This window comes from Littorina saxatilis, linkage group LG7 (genome assembly GCF_037325665.1).
Source record: "Littorina saxatilis isolate snail1 linkage group LG7, US_GU_Lsax_2.0, whole genome shotgun sequence".
Classification (NCBI taxonomy): Eukaryota; Metazoa; Mollusca; class Gastropoda; order Littorinimorpha; family Littorinidae; genus Littorina; species Littorina saxatilis.
The window spans coordinates 17,954,983-17,979,982 of record NC_090251.1 but is presented as its reverse complement, the minus strand read 5'-3'; the positions used below and the strand labels follow the sequence as shown (position 1 = coordinate 17,979,982).

Here is a 25,000-nt window from a genome sequence, read left to right as displayed (position 1 = left end):
TACACAAGAAACAGGTTTTTGATTCTTAGTATGTGTACTCTAACCTTATGTACAAACCTGGAAGGATCTGTGGTGATATGCATGATCGTTTACACGGAAAGGAAGGTATCTTTAACCTGCACACACACACACACACTGACAGACAGACAGACCGACCGACCGACCGACAGACAGATAGACAGACAGACACACACACACACACACACACACACACACACACACACACACACAGAGAACACACACAAAGCGAATCTTTTCTTAAAAATGCATTGTTTTATTTCCAGACTCCATTTTGTATGACAAACAAAAGTATAAATAACCAGATTCTTTCACAAAATTCCAGCAAACAAACACATCCAGCACAACACAAACGCTGTCTACAAACCAAAACACATTTAGCTGTCTTAATAAGATTAAAACGAGAATATTTACACCGTCACAAAAAAAAAAAAAAGAAGTCTACAACGGCCAAGAAGCGATTGCTCAAAACGACCAAGTTGTTTGTCATTTCAAGACACAACTCTTCTTATCAAACCGAGTTTACTCTCACGAACGTACGCACTTTAACATCCCTTTTAAGCATAGAATGCTAATCTGATAAATTCAGAAATTCAAATGTTCTATACAATCGCCATGACGAAGGAGTATCGTAAAATAACTCCGTCAAAATGCTTGTGTCGATGGTAAAAAAAAATCCTCTTTTCCGAATAGCTCTTCCTTTAACATCAACTGCTCAGAGTTTGAATCAGTATTCTAAAAGGCTTGGACTTGGTAAAAGTTGGACGAGTTTGTGAGAGGAAACTGAGGTTCGTCAGCAAAGTGGGTTGTTCTCCAAAATAAGCAGATCCTTCATATTCACACATACAACACTTTAAATGAACAAACGGCAAAAAATATACAAGTTCGCTTTTCTCCATTATTAACGTAAAAAGCCACACCACATAAACACTCTTAGAGATAAACATTGTTCTTTCACAGACTGTTGCGCAAAAAAGGGAAGAAACTACAATATGATAACAGCAAGTTACACATGTACAATGGACAGAAAGTGCAAGGAAACCAACAGTTAAAATGTTAACCGCTAGAATCATTACAAGAAACAATTATTAAACTGAATACACGCAAAAACATGACCAAAGTTTAAAAACTCTGATAGAGTGTAAAAATGATTTAAATACACTCCCATGTAGCGCTCAATAGTGTGTACTTCAAAACATGCTAACACACACACACACACACACACACACACACACACACACACACACACACACACACACACACACACACAACAACGACCACTGTCTTTTCAAACTGCTTTCCACGCCTGCCCTTTCACATTTGTCGCAATTGCTTGGGACACACTCTCCTAAGGGACTTATGGCATGCCAAGACTAGCTCACAACCTAAGAGAAAAACAATCAAAACATTAAAAAAAAAAAAGTTTCAGCATAAGCACAACTAGCTCTTGCTGATACACTTGTGAAGCTCATCAAAGATTCATTGCACGGAGTCAGTAACTGCAATTTTTAGCAAAACAGAAAAGTATCTTGATACTTGATACAGCGTTATGCCATTTCACGATTTTATAGATGAATAACACCCATGCTAAACCAACATTTTTGGAGCTTTCAAAACGATACAAAAGAATTTCTCCAATGATCAAGTATGGAATGAATGATAATCATTTATTGTGGTTCTGTTATTTCTTGCAAACTGCCCGTTTCTTTACTCCTTGAATGATTATTGATGACGTCACTGATTATGACGCAGGTCAAAAACATTGCCCATGTCATGGAAAATATAGGGGAGTATGAAAATTATGTTGATTATTTTGACAATTAGCAACATCATTATTCATGATTCCCCCATTATTATTCAGCAACCTGAACGGCAATACATGAGCATATCGATAATGATTTAAATTATGGAAAATTAGAAAAATACACACTCCTTAACTAAATAAACCACTGTACTTTCCTTTAAAAAAACAAACAAAAAAACACCTCGAAATTTTATTAACTTTCAAAGTAGTAATCAAGAATACATAAAAACGAGAAGTAAAAAAAAACATGAAAAAAAGCCAGCCGAACAAAAAACGTTTACATAAAAATACAGTCTTTCTATATAGCATCTCATACTTGGTACACAAACATAAAAGTCAGGGAAAGAAACTTTCCAGATATCACCGAAGCACACACACGATAGCGCAGACACACCAACACTACCTCCCCCACCCCCCATCCCCCCCCCCCCCCCCACACACACACTCACACACACACGCGCGCGCACACACGCACGCACTGCACACACGCACGTGCGCGCACACACACACACACGTACGCACACGTACACACACACACACACACATACACACACACACACACACACACACATTTGTGTGTATGCATGTTTTAGAGCTGCCATCATACTCTATTGACTTTCGTAGTTTTTTGGCTACAACCCAATACGACCTTCGCCAGATTTGTGTATACCACAAAAAAATAATACGGGTGTACAAAACGATTCAGCTGACGCAGAAAAACGCTGAAGAAAATAGATTCTTTACACATAAACGGAATGTCCCAAGAAAATTTAATTTAAGCATTAAATGTAAAATAAATGTCTATTCACGCAACGGGAAAATACCATGTCCTGTTTATATACATAAAAAAACACTTACAATTATTGTATAATAGGATGTATTGAGCTTTCGTTCTCAAAAGTTCCCATCTTTTTCTTAACTTTAACTCGGAATTTCTTGGAATGTTTTAAACTGTTACATGTCGATGACATTTTCGTTTTATTCTTCTGTTGGTTCTCGAGGTCAACGTCAATGTCGAAACAAGGTCAGGGTTGACTCAGAAGCTCTAGGTTTTTACCAGCATAGCTCAAAATGAGTCACTGATCAAAAGGTCAACACATATCCTCTTTCTCAGATCAAGTTCCATGTATTTCTTAAAGCAACAAAAAGACATCAAATCTTTTAAACAACAGTACACTTACAATACTAAACTACGTTTACATTGAGACAAAAAAATAGACATCTAGTAATAATTATAACTGTAATCAGGAATGTGTAAAGCACCCAACCCTAAAACGGCAAGGATGTCATTAATCACAAGTAGCCTCCTTCGTTATCAAAATTCATAAATCAATAAATTCATCAAAGCGGCAAAACCATCTGCAATAAATTGCACTTGTAGAGCAAGGAATATGTGCAGTTTTAGACAAATATGAGTCAGACGTGATCAGGACTGTGTTTAATTATTTATCAAGCCAATTGTATGAAAGAAGAAGTAAAAGAAAGGAAAGGGGAATAAGAAGAAGTAAGTACCCCTCTTTTTGAGCGCTATTTAAATAAATCAAATGAGCAAGAGGTGTTTAAAACCGAATTTGTTTTCATTTTAACTTTCTTTTAGTTTGCCTTCTTATGGTTTGCCAATAATATATTATATATTATAGTCTTGAAGCAACATGCACTTGACAGAAACACGATCATCGAGCGAAGGGAAAGAACTCTTTTTTCCAGATCTCCCTTGGACTAAAGTGTTTTCTCCCTTAGACTTCCGTAAAAGTACAGTGATCTTTGAAAACAAAGCCTGTTTAATCCTCAACATGCTGTTTTTAATTCTTTCGAACAGTGTGAGTTAAAAACAAAACAAGAGTAAAAAACAAAAAGAGGCAGAGATAAACAAATAAAATGAAATAAAAAAGATAGAAAAATGATAATAAACTGTATCAGGCAGTGAATATGATTTTATCGATATGACTTTTCCGCAAAAAACATTGCTTTCACAATTTGAATATAACATGAGAAAACGCCAAAATTAGACCAAATAACATTAAATCTAAACACTCTGTACATCCAGTGTAACCAGGTTCCATCAACCAGGTAAAACAAGAGACAATACGAGGAAGAGAAACAGCATAATGTATAACATACATAGCTATATTCGACATGAGAAGTTACAAACTCGGTCGCCACGCTGATGGGGTCTATGTCGACCAAAAGAGTGGGATTCCCTGTAGGTGGAATTCCTGGAGGGGGATTCCCTGCATACAGGAAATACCACAGGATTTAGTTCCTGTAGCGTGTCGCTGATATCGCTGAAAGTCACGTGATGCTTGGCGACATCGGTAGAATTTGATGTTTTTCAATCTTTTTTTATATTCCTTAGAAATTCGAGTATGGTTTGCAAGTTTTATTGAAAAACTCCACCCTGTGGGATTCCCTGTATACAGGGAATCCCCCTCCAGGAACTCCACCTACAGGGAATCCCACTCTTTTGGTCGACATAGACCCCATCAGCTTCACGCATCCACTGCAGTTTTTGTTTTCGATAGAAATTTGGTATATTTTGCAACTCTAACAAGACTTTGCTCTCCGTTCAAACAAATTATTGACGCATTTCAGGTCATATTCGACCATCGTAGGTTTTTTCTCTTTAGTTATTTATTATTATATATAATTTCTCAGAAGAATTGTTTGCTACGAACTTGCGTGTCTTACATGGTGATGAATAATTCTCCCTCGTGACGACTAGATAGGACACAACACAAGCACGACAGTGAGACTTTACCTCTACAGGCACATGCTAAAGGCAATCTGGGGAATGGGTTGGTGTAAGGGGGGTTTGTTCCTGCTAAAGGCACAAGAAATCATCAACATTTCACACAGATTATAAGGCCATAAAAACAGGAATACATTTAGAATATTACGATTTTTTTTGTCTTGAGCAAAAAATGACTCGATGTCTTCATTGGCAAGAAACGTGAAAGAAAACATCTGTTGACATATATTATGGTTGTAGGTTCATAAAATGTGTGTCATATGTACATGCACCTCTTCACACATTATCTCTCTTTTGCCACATTTCCGCTTTTGTGTCAGAATGTGTACACATACTGTTTTAATACATATAACATGATTCGCCAAAACATAGGAAAAAAGTCGTCGCCTTTACACAACACAACCGTCCACAGACAAAGTACTCGAAGAATAATATTAATCATAAGGTCTTGACAATAAATTGTTAAGGTCAAGGTCAAGTGTGTCGTGATCACCAAGGCAACAAAAGTTCCAGTCCCAAAGTCAAAGTCACACTCACGAAACGTCGTGGCGTCACCCAATAAATACGGACCTGTGAAGGCTGTGAATGGACGTGACCAAAAACATCAAGGCAAAAGTCAAGGCCAAAAAGGGAGATGATACCAAGGGTGAAGGTCACCAAGACGAGATGAAGGTCAAACGAAGGTTAAGTTCAGACGGAGGCGTGACGCTTCTCGCGCACTCTGTCCATAGCTTTGCGCGAGAACTTGTACACCAGTCGTCGCCCCTCCACACGTTCAAGAATCCCTCGCTTGTAGTAATGTCTGAAAACACAAAACAAAATAATGAATTTCATGAAAAACAATTCAAAATTCAAGTGATCAAACACACAAATCGAAACGACCGTGTGACTAATCAGTTTAAGTCCAAAATCTGGCCCAAAAAGTACCGCAAATTAATTATTCTCATTTGTCTGTCACGGGCTCATTTTCTTTTAAAGTTACATGTGTGTAAACCATCGAATTAAGGCGAGAGAACTCCCTTGTTCTAAATTGAGAAGAAAGTACCTCACAGTCTTTCTGTAAAAGACAAACAGAAGGAAAGGCCAGTAATTGCTTTGATCCTCTACATTAATGAACAGCCAAGAAGCTTGACGTAGACACACACACACGTATGTCGACCAGTAATTAGTTTAGTTATCAGTCAGTTAACCATAAACGGCTCCCTTATTTGTTTGCTAGGTTTCATATCAGTGTAAAAATGCTCAAAATAAGGATGCAGAGTCGCTACCTCTGATAGTAACTACCGTTAATTCGTTTGAATTGTGGTTTTTTTAATCAGCCAGATTACAACAGACTTTAGGCAGATACCGTTCAGAATAGGTTAACGAAATAAATAGTAAAATAAATAATAATACAAAACAAACCCACAAATCAAACACAGACTGCAGGCAGACAAATATACCCCCCCCCCACCCCATCCCAAAACAAACAAACAAATAAGCAACGAAAAGGAGACAGGCAGACAGAGAGACAGAGACTGATAAAGAAAGAGAGAAGGGAGACAGAGAGAAGAGAAACCGGCGGAAAGACTGAGGTACGGACGGAGAGAGGCAGAGAGAGACGGAGAGAAGGAAAGAGAAAGAAAGAGAGAGAGATCAAATCAAATCAAATCAAATTTTATTTTTCGAGAGAGAGAGAGAGAGCAATACAACGAGCTTTTTTTCAACCAGAGAGAGAGAGAGAGGGGAAGAGAGAGAGAGAGATATTTACAGAGAGAGAGAGAGAGAGAGAGAGAGAAAAAGAGAAAAAGAGAGAGAGAGAGAGAGAGAGAGAGAGAGAGAGAGACAGACAGACAGACAGACAGACAGACAGACAGACAACATAGACAGGGAGAGACGGGGAGATAGACAGCAAGAAACCAACCAAACCACACAAAACACACCCAACCCAAAATAAACAAAAGCCTCACACCCCAACATTGAAAAAGAAGGAAAAAAAGAAAAAAGAACACCCAACAAAAAAACACTTTTGCAGTCAAACACCCACCTCATGGCTCGGCTCAACTTCTCGTAGGTCATGTTCTCGTTGTTCTTGCGAGATCCCCATAACTGGGCCACAGCCTCGCTCTGGACGAACCGGAAAACACCCTCTCTCTGGTTCTCCCATCTCAGGTATTGGGGATTGTACAGCGGGTTGTGAAGCGTCTCGTAGATAAACTCCCACAGATGTTGGTTTTTCACTGTGGGTTACAAAGGGTTTGTTTTTCGTTTGTTTCGACAAATTGTGCACACAGAAACGCATGCAGGAAGGAAAGCAAGAACGCCGCAGACACACTCACGCCATACACGCATGCACATCATGCAGACAGACAGCAGACACACACACACACACACACATTCACAAACAAACACACACACACACACACACAAACACGCACATTCACAAACACAAACACATACACACACACACTCACATGTTATACCAAGCAAAAGTCAGGACAGAGAGAGACGGACAGAGAGAGACGGAGAGAGAGAGAGAGAGAGAGAGAGAGAAGGGGGGGGGGGGGAGAAAGAGAGAGAAAAAAGGAAAAGAGAGAGAGAGAGCAAAGATTAAATACGAACGCCAACAAAAATCCACTGACCTTTCTTGTCCTTGGCTGACCTCTCGTCGTCCTCGGGCAGACTCTTGACCCGGGGTCTGCCGGGTCGTCTCCTTGGTAACTGTGGGGGGTAGGGACAAGTGGGGTAATAGCACGACGTTCTCATGGGTGCTGAAGTCGGGTAGCTCGGGGCGAACACCTCGTACTCGGGAGGACACGTCTCAATAGCTGTTGAGAAGAAAACGAAGGAAAATTGTGAGTAGTTTGACAACATTGCTGCAGGTATTTTTAATTTAAATTTTTTTTTTTTTAATAACGAAAGGAAATGCAATTTGAAACTGATTTCCAAGAATTTCAAAACAAAAAAAAGGTATGAATTTGTGAAAAATATACCAAGCACGCTCGTGACACCACACCCATAGAGAGAGAGAGAGAAAGAGGGGGAGACAGACAGACAGACAGACAGACAGACAGACAGACAGACAGAGATGGAGAGAGATAAAGAGATTGACAGAAAATAACCACAGACAGACATGCAGACAAGACAGACAGACAGACAGACAGAAAGAAAAGACAGACAGACAGACAGATATACAGACAGACAGACAGACAGACAGACAGACAGACAGACAGACAGACAGACAGACAGACAGACTCACCAGCAGGATTGTGGATGGCGGGAGGGTCAGTGAGATCGAAGTCATAGGAATCAATATCGATGACGTCAGACTGCAGGGACTCGCTTCGTTCCTGTTTCCACTCCGTCCTTTCCTGTTTCCAGTAGCCGTCTGGTGGAGGCGCAAAATCTGTTGCAACAAAAAGAATTACTTATTTATTTGGACAGGTATATTTAAAGAGAAAGAAAACAAGTCGCGTAAGGCGAAAATACAACATTTAGTCAAGTAGCTGTCGAACTCACAGAATGAAACTGAACGCAATGCAACGCAGCAAGACCGTATACTCGTAGCATCGTCAGTCCACCGCTCATGGCAAAGGCAGTGAAATTGACAAGAAGAGCGGGGTAGTAGTTGCGCTGAGAAGGATAGCACGCTTTTCTGTACCTCTCTTCGTTTTAACTTTCTGAGCGTGTTTTCAATCCAAACATATTATATCTATATGTTTTTGGAATCAGGAACCGACAAGGAATAAGATGAAAGTGTTTTTAAATTGATTTCGACAATTTAATTTTGATCATAATTTTTATATTTTTAATTTTCAAAGCTTGTTTTTAATCCAAATAGAACATATTTATATGTTTTTGGAATCAAAAAATGATGGAGAATAAGATGAACGTAAATTTGGATCGTTTTATAAATTTTTTTTTTTTTTACAATTTTCAGATTTTTAATGACCAAAGTCATCAATTAATTTTTAAGCCACCAAGCTGAAATGCAATACCGAAGTCCGGGCTTTGTCGGAGATTACTTGACCAAAATTTCAACCAATTTGGTTGAAAAATGAGAGCGTGACAGTGCCGCCTCAACTTTCACGAAAAGCCGGATATGACGTCATCAAAGACATTTATAAAAAAAATGACAAAAACGTCTGAGGATATCATACCCAGGAACTCTCATGTCAAATTTCATAAAGATCGGTCCAGTAGTTTAGTCTGAATCGCTCTACACACACACACAGACAGACAGACACACACACACACACACATACACCACGACCCTCGTCTCGATTCCCCCTCTCTATGTTAAAACATTTAGTCAAAACTTGACTAAATGTAAAAAGAAAGAAAGCAAGGAGGGAGGGAAGAAATAAATAAATAAATAAATAAATAATGGAATACAGTACGGCGCTACCAATTTTATTGTTTTCTCTGCTTGCGTGTGTTCAAGTTTTCAAGCCCTGACACTTTCACCTTGAACTTGGGATCTTTATCGTGAGCATGCGTGCAATAGGGGTCGTTTGGACACCGAGGGGAGTCTGCACAAAGTTGACTCCGGGAAATAAAACCCTCCGCGCAGAACCCAGGATTCGAACTAACGCCCACAGCGACAAACTTGAGAGAACGAGGAAGAGTATATTAGAGGAAGTGCAGGCGAGGAGAAAAAGGAGAGAAAGATACATTAGGAGGACGCGAGGAGGAGAAGTAACGAGAGTTAAGAGGACCACGACGATGATAACGACGACGACAGAGATGAAGATCAGACCGAGACGAAAAACTAAACAAAACAGTAGAAGAAAGAGAAAGAAAAGCGGCAGGAGGCGACGAAAAAAGTAGACATCGAAAACCACAATGAACTTACTTGGACAAGGTTTCCGCGGCATGTGGAAGGAGTTGAATGTGGTTTGATCAGGGGAGCCACGTGACGAGTCACATGACACGGCGGAGTATGGCGACGAGAGGTCCGTACACTCGGAACCTTGTGGCGCCGTCTGCTGGCCGTTACCACCGGGTTTGCTGAACAATACTGCAGAGAAAAAAAGACGAGAACATTGCTGGTTAAACGAATGCGAGGTTGTCATATCTTTAAATGATTTTCAATTTATGATTTGTTAGACTGTCTTTACCGATTTATCAACGTGGTAACGAGACACACATTAGTTGGCCAAAGAAGACTATTGCGGTTCAAAACGTACAGTGACCATAGACAAGAGAAGGAGCATTATTTATATTGATCAATAAAGATTACGATTAACGTTGGCGAGAGGGCGGGTGTGGGAGAGGAAATTGAATCGATAAAGTTCTATGAAGAGGGCAATTTGTGGGCCAAATCACAGAATATCCCTTTTAGCTTCATCGCAAACAGCCTGCACACGTGGACACTAAGCAGTGTCAACAAACCTCCAAAGCCCAACCAACCTACAAACCAAACAACTCATCCACTCTTTCCACACCATTCTTAGTTCTAAATGATTCTTTACGTCCTCAGTACGAGTTCAGTGAGTTCAGCGAGTTGAGATATGCAATTCAAGATCAAAGAATAACATTTTTTTATGATATTGTCACACTACAACACTCACTTTCCTCTTAGGAATGTGACCAAGTGGAGGAATGGTCTTATCCCATGTAACAGTCTGGCCTGAGCCGAGATGGTGCGCCCAACTGTGTGCACGGGAAGGATTGTGTGCCATTAAATTCCATCCAAGGCTCTATTGAAACTATTTGCAATTTCAACTCACCTCCACTGAGAAGCTTTTTAAACATCTGGTAGAGGAGGCCGCCGTATTTGGGCTCCACCTGCCCGAATTCTTCCATGGACATGCGACAGAGCTGGCTACCGGTGAGCGACTGAAACGCCTCTCCCCTGAAATCCTGCATGTCGATGCCCCGTTCCTGCGCCACGAAGAAGAGCCAGTCCAGGACCTCCGTGCGAGTCCAGTGCTCAGGATGCTGGCGTGTCCAGCTCAGGAGATTCTCGCTTTCGGCTGGTGGACAGATGGAAAAGGAGAAATGTTAATTAATGAGATAACGATCAAAATGATCGAGGGGATTAACAATACAATTTAACACAGTAAAACAAACACAGTCCGAGATGCTGGCGTATCCAGCTGAGGAGACTATATAGCTATCGCTGTCGGCTGGTGAAGAGATGGAAAAAGATAAATGTTAATTAATAAGATCCTTTGATAACGATCTAGGTGACCTTACAACATAGTGCAACACAGTAAAACAAATCCTTGAACTTCAGTGAGTTCAGTGAGTTGAGATATGCAATTCAAGATCAAAGAATAACATTTTTTATGATATTGTCACACTACAACACTCACTTTCCATCAGATCTGAGGAGCAGAGGAAGTTCTTCTTGCAGGACGCCGAAGCAGGCTCTCCCGCTCCAACATTGCCTGACATTGTCGTCTGCTGCTGATGTTGTTGTTGGTGGTGGTGGTGGTTGTTATGGTGATAATTTGCCTCTGAGTCGTGGTTGTTGTCGGAAGAGTAGTCCCCGATTCCATGCGACGCCCCACCTCCACCACCGTACATGCAGCATCCTGATGACTGTGACGTATAATAGTTCGACGGCGGTGACGTCATTCCTGGTGACGAAAACCCGCCGCTCTGCTGCTGCTGCTGATGATGCATCTGTGACGTGTTGAACAGGAAGTGGGTGTTGCTTGCGGCGGCTGCTGCTGCTGCCGCTGCCGCTGCGCATGACTGTGACGCATGCGCCTGTGGGGCGAAGTTTCCCGTGAGGCTCTGCTCAGCCATGGCGGACAAGAACTTGAAGGGGTCGTAGTCTGTGGGCAGTTTGTGTGCGGAGGGAGGGAGAGGGTCTGTGGGAACAGCCGGGTAGGTGGGGTGGTGATCAGAAGAGCCGGGGTAGCGGTACGGGCACTCTGGATCTGACAGCACGTTGGGAAATTGCTGGAACACACACATAGCAAGGATTACGGTAAGCATAAAGGGAGAAGCGTGCAAAAAGAATTAGATATAGAGAGGGATGACAGTGAATAATAGGTTTTTATAACAGGAAACTTGGTTGTTTAAAGGATGTGTGCTGCAAGGATGACATTTGTTGCACGGCTTTTCTGGAGACAGGAAGAATGGCAGTGTAAAGTTATTATCTGAATGAAAAAAATGGGTTGTTTACAAGAATTTGCACGAGATGGATGACAAAGTGTAGTTAAATTGTGGTGGGAAATTCAGGAAAAGAGGAGGAGTAATAGAAAGAAAATTGAAGTAAAGACAGTTAATCACAGTATGATGAAATAACAAAAAGAGAGATAAAAACGGAAGAAGGCTATAGCGATCTTAAAAGAAGATGAAGAAAACAAGATGTCGGTTGAACTGTTAAAAATATCTGACTCACATTTACTGTAATTATCTGACACACATTTACTATAATCATTATCTGACACACATTTACTGTTATTATCTGACACACATTTACTGTAATCATTATCTGACACAGATTTACTGTAAATATCTGACACAGATTTACTGTAATTATCTGACACAGATTTACTGTAATTATCTGACACACATTTACTGTAATTATCTGACTCCCATTTACTGTAATTATCTGACACACATTTACTGTAATTATCTGACACACATTTACTGTTATTATCTGATTCACATTTACTGTAATTATCTGACACACATTTAGTGTAATTATCTGACACACATTTATTGTAATCATTATCTGACTCACATTTAAGAGCGGGCTAGCAGAAGGCATTGTGTGGAAGGAATTGTCGTCTGCGCCCGAACCTCGAATCTGGGACGTGGACAACAAGCGGAACTTTAACTCTGCAACAGACGGACACAAATAGACTGTTAGTCAAACAATCATCTCCCTTGACTTCTTCGTCTCCTCATGCGTTCGTGTGCTGCAACTCTCACGTGTAGTCTTTTCCGAGTGGTTTTACACCAGCGGATTTGACATGTATGCCCTCCCCTATTTAGGAAGCCATACAAAGCATAATTAATTTTTCCGCAGTCCTTACTTGCATTTATCTACTCCGCTGCTATGCTTCTTAAACAGAAATCGTTGAAAGCTAAAACATTTTAGGAACTGTAACACTCTGGACGGGTTATTTCAGTCATTCACACTTTACCCCAAACAGTTGCTTACTTTATAAATGATACAAAGCAACAGTTAACAGACAGTCAAAAATACTATTTTGCAAGAGACCACCAACCTCCCCCTTTACAAAGTAAAAATCAAATAACGTAAATGCTTCAAGATGTTTGAAAAGACGATTACACAAGGTAGACTTCATTGTGCCCAACGTTTCCGTGCTTGGGTCAGCGTTTTATAAATTCCCCGTGCTTGTGGCAACAAATACGCGACTTGCGATTTGTTTCCATAAAACGTGGGAACATTTGCTTCTTACAAAATCAAGTAGCCATTTATTTAATGAAATTTAACTAATCTGTTACGAAACATTGTTTTAATGACATTCTGTACTTTGTTATTCGTTTCGTCTTCGTCAAACATGTGAGTACAGTATTGTTTGGTCTTTTTTTTAATTCTGTGTTTATCTAATCACCGATCCAATGCTTCCATGAACGACCCCCGCCCCCCCACCCCCCCACCTTCCTCTACCCCTATCTCCCTTCCTCATCCTATTCTTTTGTTCGCGAATGAGAGGAATTGTCGCTAATATGCGCAGACAGAACATCTTCAATAATTGCGCAAATAATTGGCTGAATCAATAGATAATGACATTACCTAGCCTGCTTTCAAACTTGTATTCATTAACGAAAGGTAACTTTAAATTTCTTCATACTATGTGCTGTTTTATTGTTTCGTCTCCCTTGAGAAAGGAAATTTAACGTCAAATCAGCAGTGTGAACAGGAAAATTGGAATAAGAGAAAAAGGGTAGTAATTGCGCGTGTGCGTGCGAGTGCTTGTCGGCGTGCGTGCATGTGTGCGTGTGTGTGTGTGTGTGTGTGTGTGTGTGTGTGTGAGTGTTCCTCACGCAGACAGACAGAGGGATAGGCAGAGACACACACACAGACCCAGGAACCCCAATCCTCCACCCCCCCCTCCCCACACACACACACCCGCTTTTCAGCGCTCACGATAATGACTTACACCCAAAGTGAACAGAAAAAAGGATTAAGACACAGAAAAACACACACAAAATAACACAAACAAAGAAAAGACGATGACGGGTACAATAATATATCTTGAAATGATTTGCTGCATCATGGTTAAATGCGATGTCATTGTTTTATTACGTTCGTTTTATTGTACGCCCCCGTCACGCTCATAGCCAGCGTGATAGGTCAGTCTTTTTATTGGCCCGAATCGCATCGCAACCTTTTGTTTTTGTTTTATTTTAATCACACGAGTCGTTCGAAACGGCCCTGACATTGCATTGCGACCTTTTGTGTCTGTTCAATCTTTTTCAGCTGAGCCGTTTGAAACTTCACATTGTATCGTAGTCTTTTGTTTTTGGTTATTTGTAATTAGTTGAGTCGTTTGAAACTTTACATATACATGCCCACATCTTAACCTTTTGTTTCTGGTTATTTCTAACCAGCTGAGTCGTTTGAAACTTTACATGGCCACACCGTAACCTTTTTTTGTGTGGTTATTTCCTATAAGCTGAGTCGTTTGAAACTTTACATCGCCGCATCGTTATCTTTTGTTTTTGGTTATTTTTAATCCGCTGAGTCGTTTAAAACTGTACATGGTCACATTAGTAGCCTTTTGTTTGGGGTTATTTGTAATTAGCTGAGTCGTTTGAAACTTTACATATACATTGCCGCATCTTTCGTTTCTGGTTATTTCTAATCAGCTAAGTCTAAGTTTGAAACAGCACCGGTGTAAGAGTGGTGATTATGATGATGAAGTTATTCAAAAGAGTATTAGCAGAAAGTATATCGAGTGCAAGTCGTTTTGAGCCTCATCCGCTCCACCCTCATCTTCCCCCTTCATCTTTTCTTCTTCTTTTTTCTTCTTCTTCCTCAAAGTATGGAACTCCTCATGGGTATATCAACAAATTGGCATTTGTGAAAATATACAGTGGAAATGAAGAGACGATAGAGGCAACAAAACGTTTTTCAATTATTTTCTGCCACACAACCACATTAACCGGCCTCCAGGACAGAGAACAAACCAAATAAATGAACATTCCGATCACTGCGTGGTGTCTAAAATGACTGTAGTAGTTGATATATTGTTTATTGCGAAATAAGCACCTACTCTCTCTGTACAAACGGGCGAAGACTAACAAGTGAAAAGTGCAGGCCCAATCTTACAAAAGAAGAGATAAAAGCGTGATTTAAGCGAATTGAAATATCAAACGGTTTCAGTCTAACATTTTCGCACGAGCATGATCACGTGACCTTTCCAGACGAACGGATGGTACACCGCATACATTGGTGACATTTATATTAATTGTCCTTTAAATGGTCAACTCCTGATCGTACACTGACCATTATGATGAGAAAGATTTAATTGGATGTTCTGCAACAGTCTGAACGTGTCGCACCACAAACGTGCAAGATATGATTGCTTTGAGTTGAGGTCACCGTTTATCCTTCCCATTTTTGATACTTAATATCCTTTTATGGTCAACGATCTTAGTTAGATGTTCTGCAGCTGATTCTGACGTAGACGAACCTCAAACGCGAAAGTTACAGTGCAGGTAATTAAGAGCAGAGTACAAGACACTAAAATAGGGAATTGACCGTTTCGAATTAAGATTTAAGGGTACCATTATTTTGTTCTTCGGGTTCATTAATTGAGAAAAGATTTGAACGCTCCTTTTTTTTCCATAAGCCTTCATTATCATTTAAAACATAATCCAGTTGTGAGTGATCCTGACTGATATTAACCATAATGTATGTATGATTATTCGGATAAACGAGAGTATGTACGAGGATGTTTGTGAGGGTGCGGGTATGGATATGTGTGGTTTGGGTTATGTGTGTACTTTTATGTGTCTATATGTTCTGAGAGTGTGTTTTTTGTGAAGTTATCTCGCACACGAGCCAAAAGAAAAATTCCTGTTTGTTGTATTCAGACAATAAAGTTTTATTGCATTTAATTGAATTGAATTGAGCATGATAATAACCCTTGAACATAGCTTATACATGTAATGTAATCCTGTAGAATGATAAACTGACGACTTTCTCGTCTCAATGGCAAACACCAGCACACGATGTAGACATCTGCTCCCTTTCATTACATACTTCTAGGTTTGGTTAATTAAAGCAATTGTTTTTAAATAAGACCAGTTGTGGATCTAATGCCTTTGAATACATCAGACGACATTCTATTTCAATATTTTTGCTTTTGTAAATAATAACTCCAAACTCAACCTACCCAAAGAAATACTGACAGACAGAGAAAAAGAAAGAGAAAATAAGAAGAAAGAAAGAAAGATAGAAAGAAAGATAGAAAGAAAGAAAGAAAGAAAGAAAGAAAGAAAGAAAAGAACGAACGAACGAACGAACGAACGAAAGAAACACAGAGAGACAGACAGAAAGAAAGAAATAAGGAAAGAAGGAACAAAAAACCGGAACAGATAATAAACAACAGAAAGAGGAAGAAAGAAAGAAAGAAGGAAAATAAACAAACGAAAGAAAAAAATAAAGAAAGGAAAGAAAGAAACAAACAAAGAATGAAAGAACGAAACAAAGAACGAAACACAGAAGAAGAAAAAAGGAGAGGAAGAAAGAAAGAAAGAAAGTATAAGAGAAAGTAAGAAAAGAGAAAGTAAGAAAATGGAAAAAAAGACAAACAAAACAAAATCAACGCACGTACGAAGGGTGAGACAAAAAATAAACAGAAGACAGCAAAACGCGAACAACAGTAAAGAAAAACAGACCAGATCAGAACCAAAACAAAACAAAACATACCGCTCGAAGAAATCGCATAGCCGTTGTAGCGATTTAGCCAAACCATGGCAACTTTCGGTTTGTGTGCAACGTCCGTATCCGTGAAAAAACGAATGTAACACAACGATCACACTTTTTGATTTGGTTATTAAAGCCGAATCTAGCTATTCCGCTTGAACGCTCTTGCTCGGATCCAGTCACTGCATGATTGCATCAAAGTTTAGTAAAGTCAGTCACAACTAGGGCCTATGCATGTACAGTAAGTACATTCCTTTCAAGAAACAAAAATCACAGATAAAACCAAATAACGGCTCGACACACACTAACTGACGCACGTGTGTATATACACGAATCACGCTGCGTCGAGTTGCTGTGTTTTGAGAAGAGACAGCTATAGCGTTTATCCACCAAGGTGACAGTTGGTTCGATTGATGCGCTTCGTCTCCGCTCTTTAAGTTTTAACGCAACCGCCGGCCGCCATGACACGGCGCGCGCACCTATCACGTTTCGTTTGGCAGCGGATGCGCGAGCTTCGCTCTGATTGGTCGCTTTTGTGGTAGTAGGTTTCAAGCATCATTGACGCCGTAATAGATGTCGAGGTCGCTGCTCAGGTTTTTTTTATTTTTTTTTTATGTATTTTTTTTACGTGCTAGTGCTGCACTATTTACCTTATGGTATGGACTGATTGAGAAAGGGGCTTTGCAAACTCATGAATATTCACAGAGAAGGGGGAAAAGCCCAGGTAGAATTTACAGACACTGCTCGTTTTGTTTGCTCTCTCTCTCTCTCTCTCTCTCTCTCTCTCTCTCTCTCTCTCTCTCTCTCTCTCTCTCTCTCTCTCTCTCTCTCTCTCTCTCTCTCTGTTTTGATTGTGTTTTGTCCGACTGAATTCCAAATAAAGTATCTTTTTATGACTGTGACTTCATTTCCGGATGCAGATTGGCTCGCACGATTTCCTTTTGTTGTTGCTTTGTGAATACGTGAATACGTGAATAAATGCAAAATCACTCAGAGTTGGATAGTGACATGAAAGTTAGAACAACTACATACGCACCAAACGCACTTCATATTCGTTGTGATCACTGCTAAAACGAATCATGGAACAGTGATAACTTTAACGACCCATCAAGAATGAAAGACACACACACACACAGCTAAACATAGAAAACAACTGCAAACAAAACATGCTTGCGCAGATTGTTCGTAAACTTTAATTCAACACCAACGCCAAGCAAAAAGACGACGATGAAAGAAACAAAGTCAGAAAGAAAAGAAAGCAGAGCTGGAAATAAGGAAGAAGTAAGAAAGACAAGAAAGAAGGCAGAAGAGGAAGAAACTAAAAAGAGAACACCACAAGTGAACAAAAGTCTCGCAGACATATTAAATTACGTATTTTTAAAAACATTGCAATGCCCAACAGCCCCCCCCCCCCAAAAAAAAAAAGAAGAAAAAAAAAGAAGAAAGAAGTGTATTTGCATTTTGCGTTGGGTGGATGGGGTGGAGGCTGGAGTTGAGTGCTGACTCAGTTCCGCAGGTCTTGTTCCACTCCTGGATGACGGAAACTCCCGTGACACTGAGTGGTATTTTTGATAATAAAATCTAATATTGAACCCCAATATAAAACCATAACAAAGGGAGACATAAAAACCAAAGAAGAACGGACGCAAAAATACGCGTTTAACAGATGAATAACTGATGACTAATCACAAGACCTCTTCCGTTGTAACTGCGGATTAACGGCATGGAAAGTTTCCAATCTTTATTTTAAGACACAAGAAAACTCTCCGACAAGTTTTCCGGAGCAGACGGGTCAAGTTAGGAATGCATCATCGGCAGACGATTAGCGATTCATCTTCGGAGGGAGTGAGGGAGGAGATAGAGAGCCTGGGAAAAGGATATAGGCAGGATCTTTATTTAGCCAAAACGGCGTCCCTTCCAGGATACGCGATTGGCCTCGTGCTTGTGACGTAAGCATGTTGCTTGCGTAAAAAAGTAATTCCCCCTTTTCCCTTTTTTTTGCGAGTGACCTACTTGGCTCTCGTTGTCATCTGTCAAAGCAGTGCATATTCGGCTGCGCTGAGCCTAGAGTAACTACCTGGGATTAAGACAGAGAACGACAAAGACATAATATACAGAGAGTGACAGTTGTTGCGAAAAAGTAGAGAGAGAGAGAGAGAGAGAGAGAGAGAGAGAGAGAGAGAGAGAGAGAGAGAGAGAGAGAGAGAGAGAGAGAGAGAGAGAGACGGAGAGAGAGGAGAGAGAGAGGGAGGGAGAGGAGGGAGAGAGAGAGAGAGAGAGAGAGAGAGAGAGAGAGAGAGAGAGAAAAAAGAGAGAGAGAGAGAAAGAGAGAGAGAGAGGGAGATAGAGAGAGAGAGAGAGAGAGAGAGAGAGAGAGATCCGTCTTTTAGTTCTGGAGCAGTTTGTTTGTAAGCTAATTATAAGAAAACAAGTCGCGTAAGGCGAAATTACTACATTTAGTCAAGCTGTCGAACTCACGGAATGAAACTGAACGCACTGTATTTTTTTCACCAAGAGAATACAGCTTCGTCAATCCCCGCGTGAAAGAAATCGCTCACCTTCCACGTGCAAAACGTAGTGATATTGACACGCCAGATTAGCGCGGTAGCGTATTGTGCTAAGCAGGAAAGCGCGCTTTTCTGTATTCTTGTTAACTTTCTGAGCTTGTTGTGAATACAACCTATCATATCTATATGTTTTTGGAATCAGGAAATGATAAAGAATAAGATGAAATCATTTTTGGATCGATTTCTTACATTTTAATCGTAAGACTAATTAATCTATTTTCGTTAATTGTGATCACATTTTAAGAGTAAACATGACATATGTATATATGTTTAGATTCAGAATGTGATGAAGAATACGATGCAATCAATTTTAAATTTGTTTGCGAAAAATCGATTTTAATGACAACTTTAATGAGCAAACTCATTAATCAATTTTTAAGCCTCCAAGCTGAAATACAATACCAAAGTCCGGGCTTCGTCGAACATTACTTGAACACAATTTCAACCAATGTGGTTGAACAATGAGGGCATGACAGTGCTTCCTCAAATTTCACAAAAATCCGGATATGACGTCACTAAAGACATTTATCCAACAAAATGAAAAAAACGTCTAGAGGTATCATACTCAGGATCTCTCATGTCAAGTTTCACGAAGATCGGTCCAGTAGTTTTCTCTGAATCGCTCTACACACACACACACAGACACACACACACATACACCACGACCCTCGTCTCGATTCCCCCCTCTACGTTAAAACATTTAGTCAAAACTTGACTAAATGTAAAAACGAAGACAATAAACTAGAGAAACAGAAAGCACGCTCCTTTTTCTGCAAGCATTTTTGAACTAGACAAAATCGTTCCACAGTAAGTTACGCCAAATCTAGACACAGGTTGACAGAAGAAAAAAAATATGTATGTATAGCTCCCTAAAAAATGCCCTTCCGCTGTCTAAACTCTGGTGCAATCTTACATCTTGCAGAGTACGTTTTCAGAAAAAAACATCACTCCACTCCTCCTTCCACCAACGTTCCATTCGTCCTAGCTCACACATGGTTTAAAGAGTATGGGGAGGGGGGGGGGGGGGAGTTACTGTCCTTATGAAATGGTATTGTTGCGTTTAGCAGCCATACGTACGTCCAAAGAAAATGTTTTTCACTGTTTTCTAGTTTCAAGTAGCAATGACTTCGGTTATGAAATTATAATTTTTTGTTCCAAATCGTAATAGTCAGAAAAGAAAGATGTCGTATATTACCACATAACATTAGAAGAAAGAAAGAAAGAACAAAACTTGACTAAATGTAAAAAAAGAAAGAAAGAACATCCTGACTGGAATTTGTTTCGTAACTAATCGGCAAAAATTACATCGACGTCATTTACGTCATTTTGTCTGCGTGTTAAAAACAATATCCAGTCAGCCTTTTTTTCACGAAGAACAGACAACACATACGTAGGTTCATGCGTAAGCTCTTCATTACTTGTTCCAGTTTAACCAAACTGCTACACCGCGTAATTTCCCTTCTGGAAATCGGGCACGCTTATGCAACTTCTATCAAGTCGCGTAAGGCGAAAATACAACATTTAGTCAAGTAGCTGTCGAACTCACAGAATGAAACTGAACGCAACGCAACGCAGCAAGACCGTATACTCGTAGCATCGTCACTCCACCGCCCGTGGCAAAGGCAGTGCCAGTGGAATTGACAAGAAGAGCGGGGTATTCGTTGCGCTGAGAAGGATAGCACGCTTTTCTGTAGCTCTCTTCGTTTTAACTTTCTGAGCGTATTTTTAATCCAAACATATCATATCTATATGTTTTTGGAATCAGGAACCGACAAGGAATAAGATGAAAGTGTTTTTAAATTGATTTCGAAAAAAAAATTTTGATAATAATTTTTATATATTTAATTTTCAGAGCTTGTTGTTAATCTAAATATAGACGGGCGCTGTGGCGTGGTGGTAAGACGTCGGCCTCCTAATCGGAAGGTCGAGGGTTCGAATCCCGGCCGCGGCCGCCTGGTGGGTTAAGTGTGGAGATTTTTCCGATCTCCCAGGTCAACTTATGTGCAGACCTGCTAGTGGCTTATCCCCCTTCGTGTGTACACGCAAGCACAAGACCAAGTGCGCACGTAAAAGATCCTGTAATCCATGTCAGAGTTCGGTGGGTTATAGAAACACGAAAATACCCAGCATGCTTCCTCCGAAAGCGGCGTATGGCTGCCTAAATGGCGGGGTAAAAACGGTCATACACGTAAAATTCCACTCGTGCAAAAACACGAGTGTACGTGGGAGTTTCAGCCCACGAACGCAGAAGAAGAAGAAGAATCCAAATATAACATATTTATATGTTTTTGGAATCAGAAAATAATGAAGAATAAGATGAACGTAAATTTGGATCGTTTTATAAAACAATTTTATTTTTTACAATTTTCAGATTTTTAATGACCAAAGTCCTTAATTAATTTTTAAGCCACCAAGCTGAAATGCAATACCGAAGTCCGGGCTTCGTCGAAGATTACTTGACCAAAATTTCAACCAATTTGGTTGAAAAATGAGGGCGTGACAGTGCCCCCTCAACTTTCACGAAAAGCCGGATATGACGTCATCAAAGACATTTATCAAAAAAATGAAACAAAGGTCTGAGGATATCATACCCAGGAACTCTCATGTCAAATTTCATAAAGATCGGCCCAGTAGTTTAGTCTGAATCGCTCTACACACACACACGCACAGACAGACACACACACACACATACACCACACCCTCGTCTCGATTCCCCCCTCTTCGTTAAAACATTTAGTCAAAACTTGACTAAATGTAATAAAAAAAAGATAACAATAAAAATGTACTCCCCAGAAACATGGACATACACATGCACGCACACAAAGGCACAAACACGTATTCAGTCTTTTTGATTGTTTGACAGAACATTTCTTGACTGTCTGAACTTTTCAACCTGGCAACCTGTGGGTTGTTTCTGGTCAATATTAAGGCCTTTCGCCACCCCTTTTGCACCCACAACTATGTCTAATTATTCGGCGATTACATTGTATTTAATAACATCTAAAATGATATGTTAGAGAAAGAAATTGAAGGAAATTAGACGGTGGATTTGTCTGTCTCTGCTGTCTGTTTGTCTATCTGCCTGTCTATCCTTTGAGAAAGGAATTGAAGGAAATTAGACGGTGGATTTGTCTGTCTTTCTATCTGTATGTCTGTCTGTCTGTTTGTCTATCTGCCTGTCTATCCTTTGAGAAAGGAATTGAAGGAAATTAGACGGTGGATTTGTCTGTCTTTCTATCTGTATGTCTGTCTGTCCCAAAATAACTATAACCTTCCACTGTGCCATCAATCTCCAAAACCACCCAACATGCTGTGTTGTAAAAAGATAATGAAACTCACTTTTCTTGGACATCAAAATGAAATAAATCTGCCATGGTTGCCCCTACCTCCCTTCCCCTCCTCTCCTCCAAAACCTTTTTACAACTGACCTCTGTATAGGAGTGTGTGTGTATGTGTGTGTGTGTGTGTGTGTGTGTGTGTGTGTGTGTGTGTTTGCGTGTGTCTGTGCGTGCGTGCGTGTGTGTGTGTGTGTGTGTGTGTGTGTGTGTGTGAACAACGTGTGTGTGTGCTGCTGAGATAGCTAGATAGATAGCTAGATAGTTAGCTAGATAAAAAGAGAGACAGAGAGAGAGAGAATGAGAGGGAGAGACAGAGACAGAGAGAGAGAGAGAGAGAGAGAGAGAGAGAGAGAGAGAGAGAGAGAGAGAGAGAGAGAGAGAGAGAGAGAGAGAGAGAGAGAGAGAGAGAGAGAGAAAGAGAGATGATGATGGAACTTTATTTTTCAAGGATAGAGGTTTAAGGCGACGCCTTTTCTTACAACCGGTCCTTACTTCTAATACAAATATCTAATAAATGATAAACAAGTAAAGCAACATGACAAATAAACAAAGTAAACGAACGAACCAGCAAACAATCGACAAGTAAGCAAACAAGCAAATAAACATAAACAATAAAATGGCAAAGTAAGCAACATACAAATCGAAAGCGAAACATGCAACATGTTAACACATGGAAAGTGATCGACGGTAAAATTCACACGATACCAACGTTTACACTAATGCTAATAATGATTATATGGTGTAAATGATAATGATGATGATGATGATGATGATGATGATGATGATGATGAAGTGATGATGGAAAATCGCAACATAAATTCCACATAATACATATAATAAAGAACATATTTGTGTAATTCATAAAGCTTTGCCAATTGTTGACAGCTACTTGCACGTGTTAAGACTAGTATAGCCAACTAGGTAGACATAAAATGATTATGCAGAGCTTGTTTAAAACTCTTTAGTGAGGTTAATGATCTTATTACAGACGGAATGGAGTTCCACACCATAGCGCCAGAGAAGGCTTGACTAGTTTTGAACAAATCAATCCTGGGTATTGGTGGTAGAAAATTGATAGACCCGTACCTTTCGGTGACTCTGTGAAAGAAGTGTCTTTCAAAACCACCCAACATGCTGTGTTGTAAAAAGATAATGGTTGCCTACACAGAGAGAGAGAGAGAGGAAGAGGAAGAGAGAGAGAGAGAGAGAGAGAGAGAGAGAGAGAGAGAGAGAGAGAGAGAGAGAGAGAGAGAGAGGAAGAGAGAGGGGGTTGTGGAGGTGGTGTGGTGTGGTGTGAGATGGGGCTTCAACAAACGACACTTCAGCGTAGATTCCGAGCACTACTACAACACGAACAGCAAACGCCACGCATTTTGAATTCTGTCTACAAATCACCAGCGAAAATCGCAGAGCTAACTTTCATTCCACATACTCACGTGAGTTCTTGCGATAACTCACCTGCACGTGCGTTTACCAACTTCGACGTTGCTTATACCCCTTAGACCTACAGGCCTCGGCCGTCTAATTTGTTTTGAAACATAAACTCATCAAGGACACACTCCTCGCGCCCCCTAATTGGCGTAGAGGCGCGTCCCCCGGGTGGTGGATGGGGGGGAGCCTTCTCTACTAACTTCTGAGAGAAGGTCGCATCACTCTCGATGCCGTGAACCTAATTAGGATCTTTTTCTTGTTTCTTTATTTCTGCCTCCCCAAAGTCCTTTTACTTTCCTTTTCTCACCCATAAAATTCTTCACTTATTACCCTAGTTAAGTGGTTCTTGTATAGAATAATTTTAGTCAATGTTTGTAAAGATTTTAGTCAAGCAGTATGTAAGAAATGTTTAGTCCTTTGTGCTGGAAACTTGCATTCTCCCAGTAAGGTCATATATTGTACTACGTTGCAAGCCCCTGGAGCAATTTTTTGATTAGTGCTTTTGTGAACAAGAAACACTTAACAAGTGGCTCTATCCCATCTCCCCCCTTTCCCCTATCCCATCTCCCCCCTTTCCCTCGTCGCGATATAACCTTCGTGGTTGAAAACGACGTTAAACACAAAATAAAGAAGAAAGAAGAAAGGACACACTCGGACACATCGGCACATACATTATACCCCATAAATAAATCTCAGAGATGGCTAGTCCATCAATCATGTCAAGGAGACATCACGCGCGACTATGACAGTCCATAAGACACCACCCCCCCCCCTCACCCACCTCAACGCCAGGAAAACAGAGGTCCATTCAAGACGTTAAGGGTCAATCAACACCTCTGTCTCACTACTGTCACTCATCCTCACACTCCGACGACCCTCCCGCTCTGTCAATACTTCTTTGGACCCTGACAGCTCACAACGCTTCTCTGGACCTTTTCGACACAAACAAGACCTCTGGAAAGATGATCAAAGGGGGTCATGAAGTTGGGGTGGGAGAAGGAGAGGAGGGGGGGGGGGGGGGGGGGGTCCGGGATGACACAACTCAAAAAGAGAATTGTATGATCTTTAATCATGGACATCGAAAATTGGCCACTGGTCTTCTGCAGTCGTTTCAGAGCCTACTCGTTCTGAATTTTGTGGGAGAGAAAAATGAGCCGACTGAATTGGCAACAGCACTCCTGTCTACTTCAATGTAAAACGTTTACAGTGATGGAAGGAGTGTAACAGAACAAACAACAACCTTCA

General features: G+C 40.4%; 1 protein-coding gene across 2 annotated transcripts in view; it reads right to left on the bottom strand.

Annotated features, from left to right (window-relative positions):
- Positions 1-2,333: 2,333 nt before the first annotated feature.
- The window catches only part of LOC138970831 (ETS-related transcription factor Elf-3-like), a 94,729-nt gene continuing 72,062 nt past the window's right edge, over positions 2,334-25,000 (bottom strand). For both annotated transcript variants that reach the window (XM_070343369.1, XM_070343368.1), the window contains exons 2-9: positions 12,256-12,353; positions 10,871-11,465; positions 10,283-10,528; positions 9,406-9,570; positions 7,810-7,956; positions 7,193-7,378; positions 6,598-6,790; positions 2,334-5,373 (exon numbers count right to left, since the gene is read on the bottom strand). In XM_070343369.1, coding sequence (XP_070199470.1) covers positions 5,262-5,373; positions 6,598-6,790; positions 7,193-7,378; positions 7,810-7,956; positions 9,406-9,570; positions 10,283-10,528; positions 10,871-11,465; positions 12,256-12,282 — 1,671 coding nt within the window. In that variant the 5' untranslated portion in view covers positions 12,283-12,353 and the 3' untranslated portion in view covers positions 2,334-5,261. The remainder of the gene's footprint in view (positions 5,374-6,597; positions 6,791-7,192; positions 7,379-7,809; positions 7,957-9,405; positions 9,571-10,282; positions 10,529-10,870; positions 11,466-12,255; positions 12,354-25,000) is intronic.